This window comes from Canis aureus, chromosome 2 (assembly GCF_053574225.1).
Source record: "Canis aureus isolate CA01 chromosome 2, VMU_Caureus_v.1.0, whole genome shotgun sequence".
Lineage (NCBI taxonomy): Eukaryota > Metazoa > Chordata > Mammalia > Carnivora > Canidae > Canis > Canis aureus.
Window position 1 is genome coordinate 62477492 of NC_135612.1, and position 26819 is coordinate 62504310.

The 26819-nt window shown below is 44.7% G+C and overlaps 1 protein-coding gene across 4 annotated transcripts in view; it reads right to left on the reverse strand.

The window, feature by feature from the left end:
* FAM193A (family with sequence similarity 193 member A) overlaps nucleotides 1-26819 on the reverse strand; it is a 161903-nt gene that overhangs the window by 62694 nt on the left and 72390 nt on the right. For 2 of the 4 annotated variants that reach the window (XM_077876131.1, XM_077876127.1), the window contains exons 3-6: nucleotides 11254-11408; nucleotides 10344-10511; nucleotides 6901-7135; nucleotides 662-786 (exon numbers count right to left, since the gene is read on the reverse strand). In XM_077876131.1, the coding sequence (XP_077732257.1) occupies nucleotides 662-786; nucleotides 6901-7135; nucleotides 10344-10511; nucleotides 11254-11408 (683 nt within the window). Of the gene's footprint in view, nucleotides 1-661; nucleotides 787-6900; nucleotides 7136-10343; nucleotides 10512-11253; nucleotides 11412-26819 lie in introns of all 4 variants that reach the window. The other 2 variants (XM_077876130.1, XM_077876125.1) reach the window with 1 other exon arrangement.

Consider the following 26819-nt stretch of genomic DNA (forward strand, 5'->3'; position numbering starts at 1 on the left):
CCAGGTCTATAGTACATTCCTTTGTGGGAAGCCCACAGGAACAAAAGCGCCAGGCAGCAGAACCATGGAAGCATGCACCTAGCTCAGCAGTGCACAGTGACTGTGGATTCCAGGAGTCTCCTCCCAACTGAGCCGCATGTTGTCCACCCTGCCAGCCAAGGCAAAGGCCCTGAGCACCATCCTTGGCACCACTTGTCCTGGCACACATGAGGAAGCCCCATGGACACTCTACACCGTAAGGAGAGGCCAAGCCATGGACAAGGCACTGAGGGAATGTGTGAGATGCAAATCCCTGCCCTCAGTGCCCAGGAGCCCTCCTCCCTATTCCCACACCCCCTTCCTATCTCCCACTGCACACCTGAGTGCCACAGTCATCTGGCCAATCCTGAGTCTCATCAAAGTAAAACTTCACATTTATCACAGCTTTTTCTTATTTACAAGGAATCTGTGGTGTTAAATCTTAGGGGCATTACCAGTGAGTTTGTTATTTGAAAATTTAATAGTTCTCTTGGGGTTTGTAGTTTCTGTCCAAACTAGATGGTTCCCTGAGCAAGAACTTCCACCAGGCGCTGGTGTTCCCAGGCACACATGCTAAAAGACAGGGAAAAGTACCGTGCTGTCACACCATGGAGATGTATGCAGATGAAGACCAGATAGATACCTGATCTGCGACACCAGTGCTGGCAAGTTGCTCTGGAGAAGTGGCTCCGAAAAGACCAGATTTTCAAACAGATGTTTATTATGTAGTTCCCATGTCACCTGGAACTTTTTCAAGTGTTCATTTTCCTAGTCAAAAAAATAAATAAATAAATGGAAGATGTACCGAAATGATGAAGACTAAAGACTCCCCAGAAGGATCAATCCCCTCCATCCCTCTTTCAGGCCCAGAACATTCTGCGGATAAGGGGTTGCTGTTCCCTGTACATCCAGAATACACCCTAATGCAGACCTTTGCCACACGCACACGGTACCCCACTTCTCTTCCCTTCCAGATCCCTCACACACAGAAAGGGGCTAAGACACACACAGATGAAGAAGGGACAGAGAAAGAAACAAATGCATGTATTTGACGGTCATTCCTTACAACTGTGCTCCCAAATGTACTGAAAGCCCTACTCTTCAAACATTTAAATGCACACAAATCCTGATGTCAGAGGACACTCATTTTCTAACCTAACTTGAGAAATCTCCCATTCTGATAGATGCAAATCATTTCTCCACTAGTGACATGCTGTGAGAGGACAAGTCCTCCTCTCCCTAATAAAGGCAAACTCATCACTTTTACTGTAGATAACTTAAACATTTGGGAGTGTCCTGGCCCTCACAGAGAATGACATCAGAAGAAACATCCATTTGTCCTCAACAACAAGGTTTCCTAGAGGCAGATCTTGCTACGAGCATATGCTCATGGGGATCCTTGCTTCCACCTGGAAGTATGGCTATACAGCTACTTGTCCTTCAGTCATCTTACATCCTTGGCTAGATGTTCCTTCCCTAAACCACAGACGACTGGAGGAACCACTGAACAGTATGTAGCAACACTCCATGAAATGGACAACTCAGGGTGACTACTTTTACAATTTAGCCAGACTGAATCCAAATCATCATACCTGGAGAAGTTAGTAAACAATCTACACATTAGGACTCCACTGTTTTGTCTCCCAACAGCTGGCTGGCGTGGAGGCTAGGAGAACCAGTTAAAATGGCCATTTCCTGTTCCTGAGCACAAGCATCGCTGAAATAGTGCTGAATGCACACCAGTGGCACCACTCCACCACAAAAGTATGCCAGCTCTGCCACCTCCAGTCCTCTGCTCACACCCTATACAGAGAGGCCTTGCAAGGAAGCTGTGACACCGGCAGAGAACCTCAAACCCACACTTTTGCCTAAGTTTTCAGAGCTTGCTCTCACTCTCTGAGATGTGCATTTCAGCACCTCTCATTGCCATTACTCAATACAGGAAAGCTGGCCTGGGAACAGATAAACTCCGCCCATTTTCTGGAATGAGAAACTGTTGCCCAAGAATCTGATAAGGACGTGGCCACAGACAACATGTGTCACAGACATCAGCAGAGACCACTCTGTGCAGGCACCGTGCCAGGTACAGGGACAGAGAGACTAATCCAGTAGGTCCCTGCTCTCCAGGAGTCACCAAGCGACAGAGGAGTAGGCAGTGATCCAATTTTTGTCTCTATAACAAAGAACATGCAGGAGCTAAAGCAAGCCAGACCAGTCCTCAGCCGGCTGAGGGCGGGCTCTGGGGAGGTGGCTCAGGAGAGCTGCGGGCTTGTCTGGGCTCCCCAATAAGCCTCTGGGGCTGAAGTGTGTAGTCCCTGCCTGCCTGCCTACTTGTGGGAGTGGGACACAGCTCTGGTTCTTGGGGCTCATGTTACTACAGGGAACTGGGTAAAGGCTGACTTAGGAAGATGTTTGGCATTTTTAAATGAAATCTGAGGGGATCCCTGGGTGGCTCAGTGGTTTAGCGCCTGCCTTCGGCCCAGGGTACAATCCTGGAGTCCTGGGATCAAGTCCCACATTGGGCTCCCTGCATGGAGCCTGCTTCTCCCTCTCCCTGTGTCTCTGCCCCCACCCCCGTCTCTCATGAATAAATAAAATATTAAAATTTTTAAAAAATAAATAAATGAAATCTGAAATCATACTTTGAAATGAAGCATGCAAGAGAAACAGCAAACCCCAAACTCATTTCCCAGCTTAAAATCAACTTGGGATAACAACATGCACAGGCACCAGAGTGCTTGCAGGAAGTGTTCTTAGTGCTTGCAGGAAGTGTTCTTAGCACTTGCAAGTGTCACGTCATCAGTGCCCTTGACAACCCTGAACTGGGTGCTGCCAGGCCCCATTTGCAGGCCAGAAACTGCCTAGAGAGGCTGACTGATGCGGCTGGGGGACCATGGGGATGGGAGTTTGTGGGGGGAAGGAGCGGTGTGCACTCACAGCTGCTAGGACAGGTGGTGCCTGCGCACGAGTGGGGCTGAGACTCAGAGATGTATGAGCCAGAGGCAGGGAGAAAAAGCTCGCCAATGACTCACACTGAGGCTTTTCTAACCAAACTAGCTTTACTTCTTACATTCAACTGCAAAAAGGGTTTTGGGGGTCTGGAAGAAGAAAGAGGAGGTATTTAGAATCAAGTTCTATACCAGACCTTGAGAAATATTAGGATATTCAAGATTCTTCTGTCCTCATGGATGGAAATTTAGATTTCATGATTACTGCAGCCAGGCAAGGAATTTCTAGATGGTGGAAGGCACAGCCCAAGTGTAGTCCAGTTCTATTTTAATATTTTAAATAAATTTTTAAAATGTGACCCTATCATCCTGTTTGATCCCCAGGGTAGTGCAGAATAAAGCCACAAAGGCTTTTCCCATGAAAGTCATGTTTTTAGAAATACCTGTCTATGTCTACATGTACTCTGGGTTCCACAGATTCAGAAAAACAGGGGATGTTGTTTACAGAGAAGCCAGCTGAGTTAGCAGAGAATGACTTGGAAGGGTTTGTGCAGCAAGCCACCTTGCTGCTTGCTTTAAGGAAAACAAATGATATGATTTATGGCCAATATAAGATCTAAGCAAAACTTAGAACTTTGGAAAACTTGCATCTGCCACTGTGGCCTTAAAGCTTCTCCATTCTGATGAGGATCAGTGGTGACAGTAACAAAGGTCCTTTTTTCTACTGAATATCATCAGGAAGGTCTGCACTAAATTACTTGGTGAACCAGTATATCCCAAATGACCAATGTATGATGCTCGAAAAACATGTGTGGGCAGATCCATTCCAAGCATGGGCTGGCTGCACCACTGGTTCTGATGTAACAGAGTGTGGTCAGCTCAGGGACATGCTTTCAGATTCTACACTGCAACCAAACGTTAAGAAGCACTCAGGCTTTGCTGTACTCTCAGAGAAGAATGGCTGAAAAGACTATTAAGATATTCCTCTCTATTCCAAATACAAATCTGTGTGAGGCAAAATTTTCTTCAAGAACTTCAGCCAAAGCACCCTACGACAACAGTGTGAGTGCAGAGCAGTTAGGAGAATCTATGTGTCCTCTATGGATACAGAAACTAAGATTTGCAAAAATGTAAATGATGCTCCTCTTCTTACTAAATATATTGGGGGAAATGGTTCTTTATTTAAAAATATGTGCTATTTGTGTTATGTGATGGGTTTATTATTCTATAAGCGATTTAATACATAGTTTTAAGTTTCTCTTTTAATTTCAATGCAGCAAATATTGATAGATAAAATCTACAAGCGCCAGAGCCCTTCTGAGTCCTCAGTTTCTAAGCTGAAAGGACCCTAAGTCCAAAAATGCTGAGAACTACTGTCCTGAGACCCTGAGTTTAACTGCATTTTAACTTAGCTCTGTTAACCCTGTATACCACAAAGATCACTGCGTGGGCCTAAAAGGATATTGTTATAATTTTGTCAATCTTGTTGGATCCTCATGTGAACACTCCAACCATAAGAGAGACTTTTAAGGAAATTTCTTTTTTTTTTTAATTTTTTTTTAAAAATTTATTCAGAGAGAGAGAGAGAGAGAGAGAGGCAGAGACACAGGCAGGGGGAGAAGCAGGCACCATGCAGAGAGCCCGATGTGGGACTAGATCCCGGGTCTCCAGGATCACGCCCTGGGCTGCAGGCGGTGCTAAACCGCTGAGCCACCCGGGCTGCCCTTTTAAGGAAATTTCTATACAGACTGAGTGTAAGTCAGTAACAAGAAATCATGGTTAGTTTCTGTGGCCTGACAGGGTACCTTGGTACCTAAGATGATGTCCAGCCCAGCATCTGTGCACTGCCTGACTCACTGACAGTCTTGACCACTGTAAAATGACATGTGGGCCTGGGAGGTTTTCACACCCCACCAATAGCACTTGTTGAAACTACAAACCTAGGGGGCAGTGGCTTATAATGACAAAATTTCTGGGTGGCGGTACCTCGCCTCCGCCCACCCCAAGATCACAATGGGCCCACGCCCCTGCTGTCTGTCCAGTGCCAGGGCCTCCCCTTCACCCTCACACCAAGGAGGTGGCCATCTGTGGCCCAAAACTGCGTGCCGATGCCACCCAGGGTGGGATTCGGGCTGTACCTCCTGTGTCTCTCAGGGTCAGAAGTTCTTGGAGTGAATGTTGGCTTTGGAGCGCACCAATTTCTCAGAATTCCAGCTTTCGGTTTGTTTTTCACCCCCAAGGCTTCTTGCCTTTCATGCCACCTCAGCAATATGTTGTAAAAGCTTTTATCCAGTTTATGTTATCTGATAATTCCGTCGTTTCCCTTGAAGGAAGGAAGAGTTCAGGGTGCCTCGTCTGCTGTACCACTGGAAACCAAAGTGAGTACCTCTGCGTATAGTGAAAGTGACATAAATCACTGATCAAACAACTATATTTTGTTCTGAGCATTTACGAGTTTTTTTCCAAACCATAAGAAAATATTTCTAGGTAAATTGCTAAGAATTTGCTCCAATAAGCAGGGTCCAAATCAATCTCTGTTTGCTTCAAAACTGTGTTTCCCCTCTAACTGCCTGCAGAGGGCCTGGGCTTAAGCACCATCCAGGGCACAGTGGTAGCGCTCTTCACTGCTCTGCACGAGGTTCAGGGAGCAGAGTGACACTCTTCACACCTTGGCGAGCTTCTCTCCCAGCAGACTCAGGAAGGTCCAAGGGTGCTGTCCCAGAGGAGGTGGTGCTGAGGAATGGGTACTTTCAGTAAGTCGAGGCAGAAGAAGGAGAGCTGTGTGAGATGTGACATGAAGGACTGAGGCACCGGAGGCCTGCCTGGCCCTGCTCGGTGGGCATTCAATCCAAGAATCTCATCTTGAAGCACAGACAGTAGTCCCTCCTGACTCAGCAGCTCCTTTTCTCACAATGCACGCTCTCCTGGAGGCTGTCAGAGTCACTTACCGAAATGGCAAGGTCTACTGCAGGGATGCCCGAGGAAGTCCGTGAGCCCCAGGCCCAAAACTACTTGCAAAATTGGACGTCTAGAAATTTTCCTAGCAGGAGGTCTATCAATTTTAGAATCACATAAAGACCATTGTATTTAAAATCTCAGGAAATAATGGTTACTGTATTTGTTTCAAAACGTAGTTTTACCAGTAAGAAAGTACCCAAAACCAGCCCAATGAAATATCATTTAGTAACAAAATTCAGGTAATGACAACTCCACAGACTATTGGCAAATCAGTATTTCTCTAGCAGTTGGAAAGCATGAATGACGGATTTCTTGGGGAGCATGGCCTCCCTGAAAACAGCAGCTGCACCGGCTGGTGAGGTTGCCTGAGGGTTCCAATCCCCAGCTTGGCTGGTTTCCAGTGGCCATGCTTCTACGACATGCTGCCTCCTACCCACATATGCTAACTTACCTTGTGAAGTGGTCAGAGACCCATGAGGACACACTTGCTTGTCTCCTTCAGTAGGACTACCAGTGGGGTGCTGACCTGACTCTGTGAACCCATTGTCAACCCAGGGCTGGATTGTGGGATCAAGGACTGTGAGCAAGCCCGTGTGCACACCGACAACAGAGCTAACAGCTTAAGACAGAAGCCATCTCTCTCTTTTCTCCCTATTAACTCACACATGGGTCTTCACTTCATGTTGTCCCCCTCTTTCACTCCCTAGGCCTCAAGATCTCCACACTGTATTCCCATGATGTGTCACCCAGATATCAGTCCATGCAAAACTTTCATCCCACCGCAAAGTCCAGAGAGAAGAGAAAGGGGGGAGAGAGGATTCAGGTTCTCTCCTTCATGCCTGAACGCCGCAAAGGGGGTGCCCATGACGGTGCACAAGACCCACCACACACAAGCCTCAGCACCACCTCATGCGACCACAGTCATCCACTAGACTTCTGCCCGACAGAACTGGAGGAAGGTGGCTTTCTCTCTTACCAGTGTGCCAAGGAAGGTGCTGATTGTGCGTGCCGCCTGGCAGAGGGCGCCATACTCCTCGAGGAGGAGAGAGATGAACTGGTGTGCCTGTGGAGGGCCCTGCAGGGCAGACGGCGCTTTCACTTTAGATGCTGCCGACAGCTGCCGGAGGAGTCGGACCTTCATCTCCAGCACGTACTCCCTAGCTTGTTGCTCCAATCGCTGGTACAGCTGGTAGGGGTCCCTCTCACAGAGCCTGCACAGAGAAGACAGCGTCACCACTCACCTGGGACCCACCCACACATGGCCCTCTGTGGAACTGCTCTGCCAGCAAGCTGCAGGCACCCATCCAACAATAGCAACAAGCACCATCTTCTCAACAACCTGTGAGAGGTGCCATCACCCTGCTCAACACAGCGCATCAGCTGACAAAGCTCAGTATTTACACCAAACTTACTCTGTACTAGCATTGTGTCTCACATGTACCAACTCAGGTAATCACTGAGTTAATCATTCAGCTGAACCCCAAAGTCCACACGGGCTGGGTAAAACACTGGAACTCACACGGCCAGCAGGTGGCAGAGTGTCCACACCAGGACCTCAGCAGCTGTCTTGAGAAGAAGGTACTTTCTCAACCACAGGACCATTAAAAACACAGGAGACTGAAAACAATTCATTTTCAATGCCCGTATGTTAGGTGAAAAGCAATGATTCCAGCACAGGTGGTACCTGGCTTGGAAGACTAGAGTAGACTGTTCTGTCCTTCTTCCTAGGAATTCAATATATAGTCCAAATGGGCTTGTATTATTTTTATAATCAGAGGAAACCGTAGAAGCAATATGTCTCTTTTTCAGTTATCCCACCAAAAAAACAATGAAAATATATAAAATAAAATCTCTAAATTGAAGAGAAGGGAAAAAATTAATATGTGCCTTTCCACCAGGGCCACAATAGCAATTAACATTTTTATGAATGTTTTTCCTAACCTGGAACTAATCTACTAAAGTGGCAGCTACTTCTAACTGGGCACTTGAAACTGGCACTGGCCTGCAGACAGACCCAAGACCACTGGGGCGAGGACAGGACCCAGCTGTGAGGAGCCATCAGGAAAAAGCACCCAAGGCTAGCACTTTATCAGACATGAGTGGTGAAACCTATCAAGCTATGGTTCCTAGATTTTCCATAGTTCCTGGATCCTTTTACCTTCAGGGCACCACATCTGGTCAAGAGAAAAGAATGGATAGTGCCATCTAGTCCAGTTTTATGCTAGCGCACCCCCTTGTTATAAAAACAAGAGGGGACTAAAACCTAGCAATAGGGCATAGGAAGCCTTCCACACAACGTGGCCAGAAAACAGAAAGACTTATGGAATTTCCACTGGGTTCAGTACATTTCAGAAAGATCTATCAGTTTTTTAGTGTTAAGAATCCCAACTACCCTGTGAAACAGAATGCATTTCATCTGTTAAAGGAATGCCACAGAAGACTCAAATGACAGAGAAACAACCAAACTTTCCAGTAGACTGGATGCCTCTTAGCATGGCCAATTAAACATCCATTTTATTTTTTATTTCTTTGCCCATTTCTGTATCTTAGAAATTTAATGAAATGGCCATGTGGTACTTTTGCAATGAAATGGCCATGTGGTACTTTTGCAAGTAGATTTTTTAAAAAGTCGTATGACCAAGAGGCAGGAACATGCTAAAAGATGCTATGGTGGCTCATTCACATATACATTCAACAAAAACCATTGTATGTGCGCTAAAGGCTATTCTAAGATGGCAAAGCCACAGCAGTGAAGAAGCTAAGGAAACAAACTCTCCACTCTCATGATGCTTATGGCATATGCAAGTGGATGATGGAATTCTGGGTAATGGCAGGAACATAATAAAAAAGAAGGCGAAAGGGATAAACAGTGATGGCAGGGAGGCCCCCCGGGGTCTTAGAGAGGGTGGCCTCTTGAGAAGGTGACTCTGAAAGGTAATGTGAACAATGGAAGGGAGAAAAAACAACCCTGAGAAAGGAAGAACACTGCAGAAAGAAGAGAAGAGCAAATTTGAAGGCCCTGCAGCAGGAGCAAGTGTGGCCAGCAGAGGAACGGCGGGAAGCTAGCACAGCTGGAACGCAGTGATGAATGGTCTGAGGGCAGCATAGAGCAGGACCGTGTGGGACACAGAGGGCCACAAAGAGGAGGCAAGGATTATCATCACCAGTTGTACAGACTTCCAGAAACGGGCTTTACAAACATCCCTCTCCTGATGTCTATCAGCCCACAAACGACAAAGACAACAGCACTCTTGGATGCAAGGACAAGGGAAAGTGCAGCATATCTGATACAGGCACACTTTCAGCTAAAGGTGTAACATTTCCACATTCTTAACAGCGTATTTCACTAACAGGGTGATGCTGTTTCCCAAACCTCAGCAATTCCCATTACCACCTTTACCCTCTGCCATAACAGCTCTCATGGGTACTAGTGTCTGCCAAGTGCTTTCCTTCGACTGCTTATTTGACTCCAGTAGCTTCCTAAGCATTGGTAGTCTATGAAGTCATATGCCTGAATGGCAGGCCCCATGTTTCTTCCTCACACACACTAGGAAACCTAACTTCCAGAACAGACACCTACCACCCGGAGCCATATCCTGTAACACTGGGGGTTTACCAGTCAAGTCCCAAACACACTGGCTTGATTCATCCACCTGTTAAGAGGACCCACGGCCAAGCACTACTCCTTGCTCCAGGATAAACTGTGCTGTACAGAAAACAACAGTTTCTAAAACCCCCATTCAAAACGTGAGAAAAACAAACCAAAAGGAGAATTGACCCTTGAAATGTCTAGCTCAAATGCGTTCCTTTTATTTGGAACACTCAAAAAAGAGGGAAAAAGATGTTACAAATTCTAAAGAAGAATAAAAATGATGCGCATCTCAACTTCTGTATTGTCACTGGGCACAAGGTGTCTGCTGGAGAACAGACACTCAGCTGTAAGCCACTCCTCGCTGAGAAACACCCACACAGACAGGCTTGGCTACAGCTGGCTCTGCACTCACACTACATGCACGTTCTCAAACTACCTGACCTTTCAGAAGGTCAGGCTTTCTTGCCCCCATAATGGGATAACTGCCTGTCCTCCTTGGGTTGATTGCCTGAGAGAGTGCTTAGCATCATCCCTAGCACTGTAAAGATTGGAAAGTTGTGTTACAGTCTGTTACACTAAGAAATGAGAGAAACATGTCGATTCATTTTATTAAAAAGGCAATTAGCATTTCATCAGAATTAGAATTTGAAACTCTACCCAGAGGGCTTGCTTTTGGCAATCCCTCTGCTGAAGACTGGCCGTGCAGCTGGGGCTGAGCAAGTGGAGCCGAGCTTACTGGATCCTGAAAGGAAAGCCCACCCCAAGCAGAGGGGAGGCTTCCTGGGCAGCAGGTGAGGAAGGGACATGACGCAGGGGGCAACGTGTACCTATCCACGAGCTCCTTCACCCCCTCCTTGTCGGGCACGAGACTCTGGTCTTGGTCGTCGGCCAGTGGGGTCCCCGCCTGGCGGTAAATGCAGCGGACCATGTAGCGCACTTCTGACCAATAGTTCTGCAGCTGCTGAGGTTCCCGGTCCGTCTCTGCCGAAATCTCTCTGTGAGACGGCACAAGAGCAAGGAGGTCAGGGTTAGTGGACAGTCTGGGTCACCCTTCACCCTCCAGACAGCCTGAGGGGATGGGGGACAGACTCCCACCAGCACCCTCCACCTTGTTCAGCTCCTGGAGCTGGCTCCCATCTGCTATGGCCACAGGGAGGCCTGATGACCAGCACAAGCTCCAGGTGCCTGCAGCTGTCCGGTCCCCCAGACCCCCATCCCCAGGAGAGTATAGACCCTCCTCACACAACAGGAAGAAGCACACCTAGCATCTCCTGTCGGGAATGCTGATGGTCTCCTCCATCTCGGGGTGCCCAGTAGGCAGCTCTCATTCCCCACAAAGCCCCTGCTCCCCACTTGGCTGCACCAGCTCCTGTGATGACTTGAGCGCAGAGCCCCCAAGTCCCAGCTTCTCTTCCCTTCTGCCCTGCAGCCACTGCAGTGCCAGTCTGCTCAGCCTCCCAGGGAAGAGGCAGCTCTCTCTCCAGCAGGCCAGCCTCAGATTCTAATGACTTCGCTCTGCCTCCTTTCCCTGAATACTAGCTTGGTCCTGCCAGCCCTCATGGGTAGGGAACCAAAGATCCACATCCATCTTGTTCTTCTGCGTGACCACCAGGCTCCTCAGACTCAGGGATGGCTCAAATGCCTGCTGTCTTTATGGAAATGGCTCCTTTCCTGTTCCAGCTCCAGAGCATGTCAGAGTGGCCCTGCTCCCATCCATCCCGCGGGCAACACTGGTACCTGCGCTCGCTGCAGGCCTCACAGGCGCACGTGGCATCCGAGGGGGCAGTGCCCAGCCCCGCTGAGGGCAGTGTCTGTGCGCCGAGGGCTAGCCTCCCGCCGCCTGCCTCCGGCTGGGACCCACCAAGAGGGGAGTGAAGAAGAAAGTCTTGGCCCTGCTTTAAAAAGAGAACAGAATAAACTATATTCAAATGTTCAAGGTACAAATTTATTAACATGTCAGAAAAATACCTTTTAGAAACAAATTTAAACCTAGACACTGACAAGATCTCCAATGACATCATCAGCATAACTTTCTCTTGGACATTCAAGAATTTTGTTTCCAACCAATTATTTTTTACCTTCGGACAGTTCTACCATAATCTCATGAAGACAGTAAGTTTCTTTCATGCTTTAGAAAAGAGCAGCTCCTCTACCAGGGTCCTAATCAGCACATGCAACAATCAGCGCAGTGGGCGCCTCCTCCAAGTGACGCCCCAACACTCATGCCAGCTCCAACCCTCATGACTGGACCCAAAAGCCCCTAGAAGGTCTCATCAACAGCCATTACAGGTAACATAAATACAATCTTTGCCCTCACTCACCCAACCCCCCTCCGATCTTGGTTTCTCCTGTCTTGGGACATGACCCCACACCCACCCAACTGGCATCTTGTCCCTCAGTGACAGGACCTGAGAGGGACTCTATTATTACAACACAGACGTGTGGGCTCCAGTCCTAGAACAGATGATCCCCGTGGTGAAGAAAGGGTACTAACAGGGTAGCTAGCCCCAAGCCATTGCTCCAACAGCCTAAGTAGAAGGGCAGAGCCAGGGGAGCAGCCCCTGAAGGGAGTGCACACAAACAAACAGAACAGAGACCAGACCTGAGAGGCTGCGGCGTCTGCCGGGTGCTTGTACATGTGGCACCACCCCAGCCGCCTATTAGATGAAGCACAGGGAAACCAGGCCTGTCAGGGGCCCCCTGGGAGTTTGGGCACATGGACACGGGAGGGAGCAGCCTCTATTACATAGCAGGCTGGGGGCAGGGGGCTTGCGTCAGCTAACAGCTTCACCTGAAAAAGTTCCTGCTGGGTGAGTATGTCCCAGAATTACACCAGGGGGCAGAGCAGGGGTGGGAGGTGTCACACCTCCTTCCATGGCAGACAGTCTGGTGCAAATTCCCCACTGAGGTCTAGGAAAACCTAAAGGAGGGCCTCTTATAAGCAAGAGCCATTCACCTGTGGGACACCTGTTAGGACCCTGGGCCTTGGTCACCAAAGAGAACTCACAGACAGCCCGGAAAGGAGACCTCCCCTGAAGAACTCTGGCCCAAAGCCCCTTCTCCAGCCAGGCAGAGTTGGGAGGGCCAAGGAAGCAAGATAAGCACCACTGCCCCTCCACCCCATGACATGCCCTTGGTGATCCACGAAGGCCCTTAGAACGGTGGCATTCAGGTTTTCGGTAAATGGGACCAGAGCACCTGAAAGTGAGAGGATTCTAATACCCACAGCGACTAGAAGGGCTCGACAGGTCTGAAAGCAGTGCTGGCAGAACCAGGCTGTCCCCCAAGAGCAGCAGGTCAGTGCACTGCACAAAGGAGGATTCATCTCTCCTCCAGCCCCCTCAAATCAGACAGCAAGGCTGCCCATGCGACTCCCATGCTCAGCAGATGCACAGCTCACTCCTTCTCCCTCCACTGCTCCCAGCCAGTCCACCATTTCCATCTATACCCACAGCCCTTTTGCAAGCAGCAGCCAGAGTGGTGGTGAAAGTAAGACCCTGTCACTCTCCTGCACAGAACCTTCCATGCTACTTAGAAGCAGATTCTAAACTTCTTACCCGTATTCAAGGTTTTCTAGGACACATTTAAAAGCTTTTCTTTCACTGAGTCTTTGATTACTAATCCACTCAATCTGTGAACGGCCTGACAGGCTGACAGAATTCTCAGTCACACCTCAGCAGGGAGTCGGGTGGAGCCAGGTAGCAGCATTCCTGCCTCTCTCTCTGCCCCACATCCACCCTTCTTTGCCCTGCTGTGTGCACCAACAAAGCACCCAGCAAACATAGCTGCTTGGCCAGTGGCACACCATGCAGGGGCCTGGCCGGCAGGGGGCGCTGGAGGAACATCACAGAGGTGGCAGCGACTGGTCATTTGGGCTGGAGCAGGACTGAGCACACCCACTCCCGTGACAGCCTGTCAGGCCTGGCCTGCAGCTTCTCAATAGCTGTTCTGCTACCCAGAGAGCCTCTCTCAAGGGTGTCCAGCCTGAAGTCCTCTCCTACAGCTGACCCGGCCTGATAGTGGGGGCTCCCCGGTTGCCCACGTCTGGACTCTAGTGTTCTCTTCCCAGATCTGCGCAGCTGATCTTCTGTTACTAGTTAACAGTCGGTTCTTGGTGCCAAAGTGCCCCTGTTCAAATGACTGACCTTAGTCACTCCTGTTAATCTTTTATTCACAAACTGCTACATGAAATCCTGGTGTTTCCCTTGTTCTTTGTTGTTTTGTTTTTACCTGTCTTCATCACTGGAAGATCAGTTCCACAAGAGCAGGACCCTTTCTGTCCTGCTCACCGCTGTACACTAGCACCAACAATGCTGCCTGACACACAGGACAGACTCAGAACAGCAACCAAGAACCTGGAAAGTAACATTTCCTGGTGACAAGGGATGAAATGAAGCCCTTTAAAATAGCCCATGATGACTACATAGTACATCCTTAAATGTGTCACCTTCTAGTACTCATCTTATACAGATTTAACTTTATTTTGTTCTGTCCAAGTCTAACACAATTAAAAGAATATAACAAAACCCAGCACTCAACAATGTAAAATACACATTGTCCAGCATCCAATGACAAAACCAAGAAGGAAAATACAACACATAACCATGAGGGAAACCAATCAATAGAAACAGATCTTTTTTTTTTTTTAAGTATTTATTTATTCATAGAGATGCAGAGAGAGAGAGAGAGAGAGAGAGAGAGAGAGAGAGGCAGAGACACAGGCAGAGGGAGAAGCAGGCTCCACGCAGAGAGCCCAACGCGGGACTCGATCCCGGGTCTCCAGGATCATGCCCTGGGCTGCAGGCGGCGCTAAACAGCTGTGCCACCGGGGCTGCCCAGAAACAGATCTTAAAATAACAAAAATGAAGCAACCAATGGATAAGAATCGGAAACTGGTGATTATAAACTCTATGTGTCAGAAAGTAGAGGAAAACATAAACACGAGAGGAGAGAAAGTGAAGATGTATAAACAGTAGCAAATGGAACTTCTAGGGATGAAAAATATATCTTACAGTAGAGTATTAAATCTGAAACAATAAAAAATTCAAATGTGAGGCACAGCAAGAAACAAGACAAAAAAATAAAGCATTTCTAAAAAGTCTAACATGTGGGTAATGGTGTCTCAGAAAAAAAGATTATATAAAGAAATAGTTAAAAATTTCCCATATTGATGAGACTGTAACTCGAATATCTTAAAAACTCCTCTAAACCAAAGCACAATAAACAGAAAGCAACCACACCAAGACATATTAAAAAGGACTGAGAAGTAACAATGAAGTACAAATCTGAGAAGCAGGCAGAGGAAAACATCCCTTCTATGCACAGGAGCAGAGACAAGCATGACAACATGCTTTCAACAGAAACCGGGGAAGCCAGCAAAGAAATGACCAAAGAATTTTAAACAAAAATAACTTTTTAAAATGAAAGCAAAAGAAAAGCTCTCAAACAGAAGCTTCCCTGTACTATAAAAACTGTTACAAGCAGTCCTTGAGGCAGAAGAGGAATCAAAAACGAATGGAGCTACATGCAGGAGTGATGAGCACCAACCCAAAAAGTGGGGGGCAAGGACCTTGCTCATTTTAAAAGTCTTTAAAAAAGATAATTAACTATTTAAAGCAAAAATAAAAATGTATGGCAAAGTCTGTAATGTATATGAGAAAAACAGACAACTACCCAACTGGTGGAACTCAGAGTGCAATATTTTAAGGCCCTTAATACTACATATTAAGTATATAATATTCCTTGAAAGTAGAAGTTGCAAATTTGAAGATATGTATTGTGAATTCTAGAACCACTAAAAATAATGAAACAAAGTGAGATAGTTAATAAGCCAACAGGAGGCAAAATAGAATAAAAAAATATTCAAGAGGTGCCTGGGTAGCTCAGTCATTAACTGACTCTTGATCTCAGCTCAGGTCCTGATCTCAGGATCGTGAGTTCAAGCCCCGTGTTGGGCTCCATGCTGGGTGTGGAGCCTACTTAAAAAAAAAAAAAAAAAAAAGAAAAAGAAAAAATTCACTTAATCCTAAGGAAAAGAAGGAAACAGTAGGAAAGAGTAGCAGACAACAGATGGGAAAATGAGAGGGAGGAGAAAAAAGCAAGATGGTAGATTTACATCCAAACACATCAATAATTATATTAAATGGAAATAGTTAAAATTTCCAATTGTTAGAAGAGATGGTCAGATTGGATTAAGAAGCAAGAGCCACCATGCTTTCTACGACGGATTATAAAGACTGTACAAATAGGTTAAAAATACAGGATTATAAAGACTGTACAAGTAGGTTAAAAATACAGGTTGGAAGATGAATTGTATGCAAATACTAACTTAAAAAGGCTGGATGGCTCTATGAGCGTCAGAGAAAGTTGGCTTCAGAACAAGGGATGTTAGCAGCAATTAAGGAGATAATCATGATGAAAATAAAATAAATATATAATAACAACATGATTGATTTAACAAGAAACAGTAACTGGTAAATATGTAAGCACTCTAAGAACAGAACTCAAAATACATGAAGCAGGAATTAAAAGGAGAAATATACACAAACCCATAGTTACATATGGAATTTCAACAGTCCTTTCAATTATTGAACTAGACAAAAACATCACAAAGGATGCAAAATATGTGAACATCACCATCAACCAGTTTGAAGTAACTAACATTCTCAGTACACTCTTCCCAACAACAGAATTCAAATTCTTTCCAATGAACACAGAACATTAAGCAAAACTGGCCATAAAACAAATCAACAGATTTCTAAAAATTAAATAATATATTAAGTATGTCCTCTGATTACAAAAGAATTAAGCTAATAATAACAAAAAGAGGGTCAAAAGGTACAAACTTACAGTTATAAAGTAAATAATTCATGGAAATATAATGTACAGCATGATGACTTTGGTTAATACTGTGTTGCAAACTTGAAAGTTGCTAAGAATAGATCTTAAAAGTCCTCATCACAAGGAGAAAAAACCTTTTTTTGTAACTGGTGACAGATGTTAATTGGAGATTATTTTGTAATATACACAAATATTAATCATTATGCTATATACTAAACCTATGTAATGTGTCAATTATATTTCAATTAGAAAAAGATATCTGGGGGGGGGGGGCACCTGGGTGGCTCCGTGAAGCAGGTGAAGCATCTCCCTTTGGCTCCCAAGATACTGGGATCATGCTCAGCATGGGGCTCCTTGCTCAGCAGGAAGTCTGCTTCTCCCTCTCCCCACAGCTCGTGCATGCTAGCTCTCTCTCAAATAAATAAATTAAAATTAAAGTTTAAATAAAAAAAGAAAAATATCTGGAAAATATGCCAAAGTATTTAGAAATTAAAAAATACAATTCTAAATAATTCATGAGTCAAAGAATAAATCACAATAAGGGCAATCATAAAATATTTTTAACAAAATGAAAAACATCAGAATTTGGAGGATGCAGCTGAAGACATGCTTAAATAGAATTTTATGAAATTAACTATGAAGTCGAAAGATAATAATAATAAACCTAAAGGCAAAAATTAATGAAACAGACAAATGAAAAATCAATTCAACTAAAATATGGTTCTTAGCTTAATAAAAATGATAGACCTATAGCCGGGGTTATTACCGGGGGGAGGAGGGGAAGATAAAACTCAACCAACTAATATCAGGAAAAAGTGGCAGGGGCATATCACTATAGATTCCATGGAAATTAAAAAGACAGGTATAGGAGAATATTTGGAACAACTTCATGCCAATATACTTGATACACAGAATGGGCAAATTTCTTTTTTCCCCAATTTCCTTGAGATATAACTGTCATACAGCATTATATAACTATATACAGGTATAGAGCATAATGACTTGACTTACATAAACTGTAAAATGACTATACAAATTTCTTTAAAGACAAAAATTAGTAAAACACACTGGAAGAGATAGATAGCCTTTACCAAATAAACTGAACTCATAGATGAAAACCATCCTAATAAGGCAACTCCAGGTCACTGGTGAATTTCACCAAACATTTAAGGTATAAATAATACCAACTCTCCACAAACTTCTCCAGAAAACTAAAGAGAAAATACTTCCTAGTTCATCCTACAAGGTATTTATTATGTTGATACCAAAACCACACAAAGACATTGTGAGACAAGAAACTTAGGCTATTATCCATCGTGAATACAGATCAAATAGTCCTTAACAAAACCCCAGCAAAGCCAATATAGCAACCCATTGGAAAGATAATACATCATGATCAAGTGTGGATTATCACAGGAATGCATGGTCCATTCAACATCTCAAAAATTACCATAATTAATTTTGTTAACAAACTCAAAAAGAAAAACTCTGATCACCTCAAGAGATGTAGAAAAAGAATCTGCCAAGATTAAATAACCATTCACGATAACCCCCAGCAAACTAAAACTAGGAGAAGACCACCTGATGTACAAAATCCTACAGCTAACATCACACTTAATAGTGAAAGACTGTTTTCCCCCTAAGACTAGAAATAGGGAAAGATGTCTGCTCAGAACACTCATATTCAACATCATACCAGAGGTCCTAGCCAATGCAGTAAGACAAAGAGGAAAAAAAAAAAAAAAAAGAGACATACAGATTGGAAAGGAAAAAATATATATATTATTTATATACATAAAATTATATTATTTGTAGATGATATATTTTCGTCTATGTAGAAAATCTTGAGGGGGATCATGGGTGGCTCAGTGGTTCAGCGCCTGCCTTCGGCCCAGGGCGTGATCCTGGAGTCCGGGGATCGAGTCCCACATCGGGCTCCCTGCATGGAGCCTGCTTCTCCCTCTGCCTGTGTCTCTACCTCTCTCTGTCTCTCTCTGTCTCTCTCTCTCTCTCTCTCTGTGTGCGTGTCTCTCATGAATAAATAAAATATTTAAAAAATTAAAAAAAAAAAGAAAATCTTGAGGAACCTACCAGATAACCAATAGAATTAATAAATGAGCTTTCAAAGGATATAGTCAATAAAAAACTGTATTTCTTTTTTTTAAATGCACTGTTGAAAAAAAGGCAAAATGAGAACCTCTACCTAGTTTCATGACTTACTGTAAAAAGCTTCAAGAATCAAGACTGTATGGCATTAGCAAAAGGATGAGGATATAGGTAAAGTGGAAGACAGAATCCAGAAGTAGACCCACACATAAAAACAAAAAACAAAACTGATTTTTTACAAAGATGCCAAGGTAATTTAACAAGGAAAAAAATAGTATTTTCAGCAAATAGTTCCCAAACAAGTAGATATCCACATACAAAAAGGGTAAACCTCAACCTTACTTATAAAAGATATAAAACTTCATCAAAATGGATCACAGAGCAACCATATGAGCTCAAAACACAAGACATCTAGAAAAAAAAAAAAAAACCACAGGACAAAATTTATAACCTTGGGTAGCAAAGATTACTTACATGGAACACTAGAAACGTGAATCATTTAGAAATTGATCAAATTTTAGAATTTTGCTCTTCAAAGAAATGTTCTGTAATGAGAAGACAAGCCACACACCAGAAGAAAATATTTGAAAAACATATCTGATAAAAGGCTTATATTCAGAATATACTATAGAGATCTCACAATTCAATAATATTAAGACAACCTAGTTAAAAATAGGCAAAAGATTTGAACAGCCACTTCCCCAAAGTGATATAGGTGAAAAATGAACACATGAAAAGATGTCCAGCATGTCATTAAGAAAATGCCAGTCAAAATCACAAGATAGCACTATGAGTCACTAGAATGGCTACTATAAAGAATTAAGGACTGTTAATATGTCCAGCCTCAGTAAGGATACAGATTAATAGGAACCCTCATACATGCCTGGAAAATAGTATGAGCACTTTGAAAAATTCCAAGTCAGTTCCTTAAAATGTTAATCATACACTCAACCTATGACCTAGCAATTCCACTCCTAGGTATTTACCAGGGAAATAAACTGTACACACAAAGACTTGTACTCAAATGTTACTAGTAGTTTTATTGTTTGTTTGGTTTTTTTTTTTTTTTAAATTTTTTATTTTATTTATGATAGTCGCACAGAGAGAGAGAGAGAAGCAGAGACATAGGCAGAGGGAGAAGCAGGGTCCATGCACCGGGAGCCCGACGTGGGATTCGATCCCGGGTCTCCAGGATCGCGCCCTGGGCCAAAGGCAGGCGCCAAACCGCTGCGCCACCCAGGGATCCCTATTGTTTGTTTTTTGAAAGTAGGCTCCACACTCAGTGGCGGAGCCATAAGCAAGGCTTAAACTCAGCACTCTGAGATCAAGACCAGAGTTGAAATCAAGAGTCAGATGTTGAACCGACTGAACCACCCAGGCGCCCCTGAAATGTTACTAGTAGCTTTATTGTTTTTTTTTTCCACAGGCGCCCAGGGGGTTCCCACCTGCCCCGCCCCACGCCACACCGGGGATGCGGGGTGGCGGGGCCCGGGGCGGTGGAGTCTGGGGGAGAGGGGACTCTCCCCGCGGGCCCGACTGCCCCGACACAAGGCGGACGGGCGACCCCCAAAGGGTCTTTAAACCTCCGCGCCAGGATGCGCTAGGTACCTGGACTGAGGGTGGGGGACGGGCGAGGCGGGGTGGAGGAACGAGGCCACAGGCCACCGCCGCAGCCTGGACACCGATCCTTCCCCCCCCGCCGGCCGAGGCCGACACCGCCTGCAAGGGGCGCAAGCCCCTGGTAGCTTTATTGTTAATAGCCAAAACCAAAAACCACGAATGTCCTTCTATTGGTAAATGGATAAACAAATTGTGCTTCATGCATACAATGGAATACTACTCAGAAGTAAAAAAGAATTTTCTGTAGATGCATACAACAACACAGATGAATCTCAGAAGCATTATATTAAGCAAGAAAAGCCAGAGACCACCATTTGGATTATCTTTCTCTTTTTAAAAGTTTTTTATTTATTTATTCATAAGAGACACACAGAGAGACACAGGCAGAGGGAGAAGCAGGCTCCTTGTGGGGAACCCAATGTGGGACTTGATCCCAAGACCCCGAGATCATGCCTTGAGCCAAAGACAGATGCTCAACCACTGAGCCACCCAGGTCCCCCTGGATTATCTTTCTATGTGGCTGATTCAAGTTCTGTATTCCCAATCTAACAGCTCTGAGCAGTGGTAACAAACCGTATCAGCAACCACTTTTACGATGTTCATTACAAAGGAATTTTATATGTTTATATTAGGAGCCAAGACCCAACAGGGCAAACATTCAAGATATGAACAAATATTAGCAAACTCTTAAATAACTGGTTTAAACTGAGACCGTATGCCTTGATAAGACCCGAGAGCACGGTAACTGTTGGGAGAACCTGGCTCCTTAGCATATAATGCAAGACTTACAATTCAATGATACATATCAGAACCAAGATACAACTGTTCATGCCCAGAATCAAAAGAAAGCCTTTAAAATGATCAAGCTTAAAATAAATAAATAAATAAATAAATAATAAAATAAAATGATCAAGCTTGAAAACAGAAAAATAGAATTTTTTAAGTAGAATTTTTCTACTTAATTTGACAAGTAGTCCTCCTTGAGGCAGGATGCCCATGTGCTACAAAGACCCCTTCACAGAAAACAGTAATTCTCCCAAATACCATCTCTCACACCCTCACACCAGACTTTTTTTTTTTTTTTTTAACATTTATTTATTTATGAGAGAGAGAGAGGCAGAGAGGGAGAAGCAGGCTCCATGCCGGGAGACCGACGTGGGACTCGATCCCGGGACTCCAGGATCGCACCCTGGGCCAAAGGCAGGCACCAAACCGCTGAGCCACCCAGGGATCCCCCTCACACCAGACTTAAATTATTTTCATTACTTAAACATACACAAGTGTAAAATGCAATATAATTTATACTTTTTAAGCCTTTGTGTAATTATAAAAACCCAAGCTGGTCTACAACTTAAAATTTTAAAAACTTTACAACTTCAAATTTTTTAATTTGAAAAATCATTATTCAAATTAACATTATTTTAAAGAGACAGATGAATGATTAACTGAACCCAAATTGCTAAATTCAACACAGGCTTGGTTCTGACTACTAAGTAGCAGGCTCTTCTGAGTTAGGCCTGTATCCCTGGAAATCTCTCTACAAAACATCTGGACCACCCCACCTCTTTGCCTGTCTCAATCTCTCCTGCACAGAGCAGGCCATAGCTTTGGAAGGTCTTTGCTTGGCCTCAGAGAAGAACCTAAGTATTAAGAGAACCTCTATTCTTTCCTCAGTGGCCTTGACAAGCAGGGCATCCAGGCTCAGCAGGTCACAGAAGGCAGGAGCAAAAACCCTCTGATAGGGCAGCCCAGGTGGCTCAGCGGTTTAGCACTGCCTTCAGCCCAGGGCGTGATCCTGGAGACGGGGGATCTAGTTCTACGTCAGGCTCCCTGCATGGAGCCTGCTTCTCCCTCTGCCCGTGTCTCTGCCTCTCTCTCTCTCTCCCTCTGTGTGTGTGACTCTCTCTCATGAATAAATAAATAAAATCTTAAAAAAAAAAACAAACACTCTGATACACAGCAGGCCCTTCCCCATTACCAGAATACAAACAAAAATTGTTTTAACTGTCAGAAAATTCACTGAATTCCACAAAAATACATCCACAGCCTCCCAAGCTGTAAACGCTACTGTGTAGGATGAATACTTGTAAATGTTTTGAGGTCCTAAAATATTTATATCCTTTGGATATAAATTAAAGGTAGGCTCATTCCTTCATCCAAAAACCATCCATGTGGGGCCTATTCTGTGCCAGGCCTGTGTAGAAACATTGAGCTAGGTGAGACAGGAGCCAGGACAAAGCGGCTGTGGCTGAGGTGGATGCATGCATGTGTCAAGCGAAAGGGATGGTGCATGCCTGTGGGAGCGGGTATGGAGTGGTGGAGTCAAGCAGGCATCCTGGAGGCCTGGCTTCTACTGGGCCTATGCAGCCACCCTTCCCCTTCCCAACCAGCCCTGCCTTTTTCTCCTGGTCCAACAAGCACATACATGCTGGGGATGCAGGGATGCTACTGAAGAGAAAGTGCTGGGTGCTGGGTAGGTCAGGGCCACGGCACAGCCATGTCTCCACCTCCAATAGGACCTCAGCTAGCTGTAGCCCAGACACCCTGACAGCTCACCACCCTTATTTCTCAAGGAGACCATCTGAAACCTTACCCACTCCCTGGTTCTTCCCAGTCCCATGAAATCCACTCTCCGTCTCAAAAAATTTTTTATAAAAGAGGGTGCCTGGGTGGCTCAGAGGTTGAGCATCTACCTTCGGCTTGGGTCATGATCCTAGGGTCCTGGGATCGAGTACCGCATCGGGCTCCCTATAAGGGAGCCTGCTTCTCCCTCTGCCTGTGTCTCTGTCTCTCATGAATAAATAAATTAAATATTTTAAAAATAAAAATAAAGTAAAAGGTGCATGGTCTTAAATGCCATCTTAAAAAAATTTATAAAAGAGATTTCTGGCAGCAATTTTCTTGACTTCCACAACCCCCACCCCACCTAACTTTTACACCTATGCAGCCTTGTCTGAGAATCCTGTCTCAACAGGCTGATTCTTCTTGAAAGAGACTCCAGCTCTCCTGTCCTGGTGGGACCTGATGGGCACTGCCGTTTCTCTCTACCTTACTCATTCCCACTCCCAAACAAATTCAAATTCTGCCTACCCACTGCTAAGTGTAGGCAAGAATATGGGTAACCACAACTCAAACACCACTGGCAGGGATATAAACGGGAACAACCACTTGGGAAATTGTTACTATCTTGTGTGAGCATTTGAGTAACCTACAACCCAGCCATTCTACCCCCTAAATAAGCACTCTGATAATTTTTTTTAAAAGATTTTATTTATTTATTCATGAGAGACACACACAGAGAGAAAGAGGCAGAGACACAGGCAGAAGGAGAAGTAGTAGGCTCCATGCAGGTAGACGCGACACTCGATCCCGGGTCTCTAGGATCACGCCGAGGGCCGAAGGCGGTGCTAAACTGCCGAGCCACCGGGGCTGCCCAAGCACTTTGATAATTAATTTTACGTGTCAACTTGACTGGGCTAAGAGATAACAGCGGTAAAATACTATTTCTGGGTGTTTTGTGAGGATGTCTCTGGAAGAGATGAGCATTTGAACCCAAAATCTGAATGAAGATGATCTCCTCCACTGTTGAGGGTGGGCATTACCCATTCCACTGAGGGTCTTAAAAGAACAAAAAAGGAAGTGCTTGGGGCGCCTGGGTGGCTCAGTAGGTGAAACATCTACCTTTAATGCAGGTCATGATCCCAGTGAGTCCCTGAATCGAGCCCTGTGTCAGGCTCCCTGCCCCGTGGGGTGTCTGCTTCTCCTTCTGCTCTCCCTGCCCCCCTGCTCACGTTCTCCCTCAAATAAATAAATAAAAGCTTTAAAAAAAAAAAGAAGAAGAAGATGACGACGACGGGTTGATTCACTATCCCTGCTTCAGCTGAGACATCCACCTCCTGCTCTCAGACATTAGCACTCCTAGTTCTCAGGCCTTTGGACTCAGAGTGAATGACACCCCCAGCTTCCTGGGTCTCCAGCTTACAGATCACAGGTTGTGGGACTTCCCAGCCTCCAAGACAACATGAGCTAATCTCTGTAATAAATCTCCTTCCTTCCTTCCTTCCTTCCTTCCTTCCTTCCTTCCTTCCTTCCTTCCTCCCTCCCTCCCTCCCTCCCTCCCTTCCTTCCTTCCTTCCTCTTTCTCTCTTCTTTATCTATTTACCTACTTACCTACCTATCGATCTACCTCTCTCTGCCTCTCCCCATTGGTTCTGTTTCTCTAGAGAATCCTGACCAAGACACACTCTAACAAAACTCTTACAAATGAATACCTGGAGAGAGGTATACAAATGCCCTGACAGCATTTTTAAAAATCACTAATCATTGTTTAAAAAAAAAAAAAGTAAAACTTTGTATCTTTCAACAAAATTAGTGAATAAACTATATACAGTAACATAGTGAATTATATACAAATCATGGATGAATGAGTGAAAATGAGCAAGTGAAGCTACCCAGACAACATGAGGAATCTTTTTTTCCCCAAGATATCTGTTTGTTTGTTTGTTTGTTTGTTTGTTTGAGAGAGAGGCAGAGATAGCAAGAGAGCACAAACAGGTAGGAGAGGGAGAAGCAGGTTCCTCCCTGAGCTGGGACTTGATGCAAGACTCCATCCCAGAACCCTGGGATCATGACCTGAGCCAAAGGCAAGACACTCAACCTACTGAGCCACCCAGGCATCCCAGCATGAGAAATCTTATAAACAAAGACGAATTAGATAACAGAAGCATACACCACTTTCATCAAGATCAGAAACAAACAAAATTAAACAACTTATTATTTAGAGATACACATAAAGGCAATAAAGTTTTATTTTAATTATTTTTATATTTTTTAAAGATTTTATTTATTTATTCGTGACAGACACACACAGAGAGAGAAAGAGAGAGAGGCAGAGACACAGGCAGAGGGAGAAGCAGGGTCCATGCAGGGAGCCCGATGTGGGACTCAATCCCGGGTCTCCAGGATCACACCCCGGGCTGAAGGCAGCGCTAAACTGCTGGGCCACCGGGGCTGCCTGGCAATAAAGTTTTAAAGGAATTTTAAAATATGGAAAGGATAACTATAAAATTCAAGGACAGCAGCGACCTCAGAAAGGGGAGGAGGAAACACAGGGGAGGGGACACAGAAAGGCACCCGAGTATCAGGAATGGCCTGGGTATGATGCTGGCCGGTGTCACTTTACTGTCTTCACAACGTGCTTATTATACATGTATTTATATATAGCTTTCTCAAATATTACATAATAAAAAATAAAATTTAAGTCAGGGAACATCTTCCTACCAGCAGCTCTTCCCTTCCACAGTTTGATGCCAGTCCCCCTCCAACCCCCTATTCCAGTTTGTCCTCCCTGCCTTCACAGTCAAGCATCTTGAAAATCAGCACCTCAAACTGACTTTCTCAGTTTCACCAATAATTTACTCTTCATGCAGCTCAGTCTGGCTTTTGCTCCCACACTTCCACTATGAGTCTAGCAAAGGTCAGATACAATCTCTTTGTTGCCACGTTCAACACTTCATATCTTTTCTTGGTTAACATTTTAATGTCTATTGGGAGGACAGTTGGGAAACAGCCGTCCACAGGTCTCCCAAGCCAACTCTCAGTCTTGCTGGATGTGCCAAGGCTGTAAGGCTCTGCCTATTCTCCCCTGTGCCCTCCCAACCCTGGGCTGGTTCTCAGAGTTAATGCAGCAGATGATCTTGAGACAAAGTGCAAGCAGATGTCCCCCTCAGTGCTCCTGAACCCCAACACAAAGTCACCGTACCCGCAGCATGTATGCAGGCCTCCCCACTTCACAGACAGGTGTTTGGGGAGGGAAAGGGAACAAGCGGAGCAGACATGCTCATGCTCATGACAGCTGCTGCGCTATGAGCAATAAAGTCCTCTGTCTCTGACGCAGGAGTCTCATGTCCTGCCAGCACCCATGAAATAGTAACAAGGTACTTTAATACCTTCAAGTAGGGCAAAAAAATCCAATCCTAGGCCCAACAGCTACTAACCACACCATCCTTTAAATGATTACTGTCACTTAGCTCTGCTTATCACACTTTCTTGTTTTTCTATTTCTCTGATGTCTGCTTTTCACTCATCTCTGTCTCAAATGTCAGATGTTCTCCAGAACTGCCTCCTTCATATTCTACTTCCCACTCTACCCGAAGCCTCAGGTGTTGTGCCAGTGACCAAGGTTGAGACAGAGAGTAAAAGTCATCTGTGCAGAGTCTTTTAGTGAGTGCTACAGGACTATCCAGCAATACAAACAACATCTGAGCGACCAACTGACTGTAACTTGAAATTGCAACTCTTTAAAAAAACAAAAAATTAAAATTCCACTTCAATTAAGAAAAGTAAGGTCCAAGACCTATTTGAATCATAAACTAAGGGTTTGCAATGTCCTTTCAATTAAAAATTTAAAAAGAGAGAGTGGGGCTGCCTGGGTGGTACAGTTGGTTAAGCATCCAACTCTTGATTTTTAACTCAGGTCCAACTCCTGGGGTTGGGAGATGGAACCCCATGTCAGGCTCTGTGGTCAGTGCAGAGTCTGCTTTGGCTTCTCTCTCTCCCCCTCTGCTCCTCCCCTCCACATGCGTTGTACACAAGCTCATTCTTTCTTATAAATAAATAAATCTTTAAAAACAAATTAAATAAACAAAAAATAAAAAGTGAATACATCTGTACCAATAAAGTTAGAAGAGGAAGAATAGAGAAAGTATCATTTAAAATAGAACAGATAAAAGTCAAAT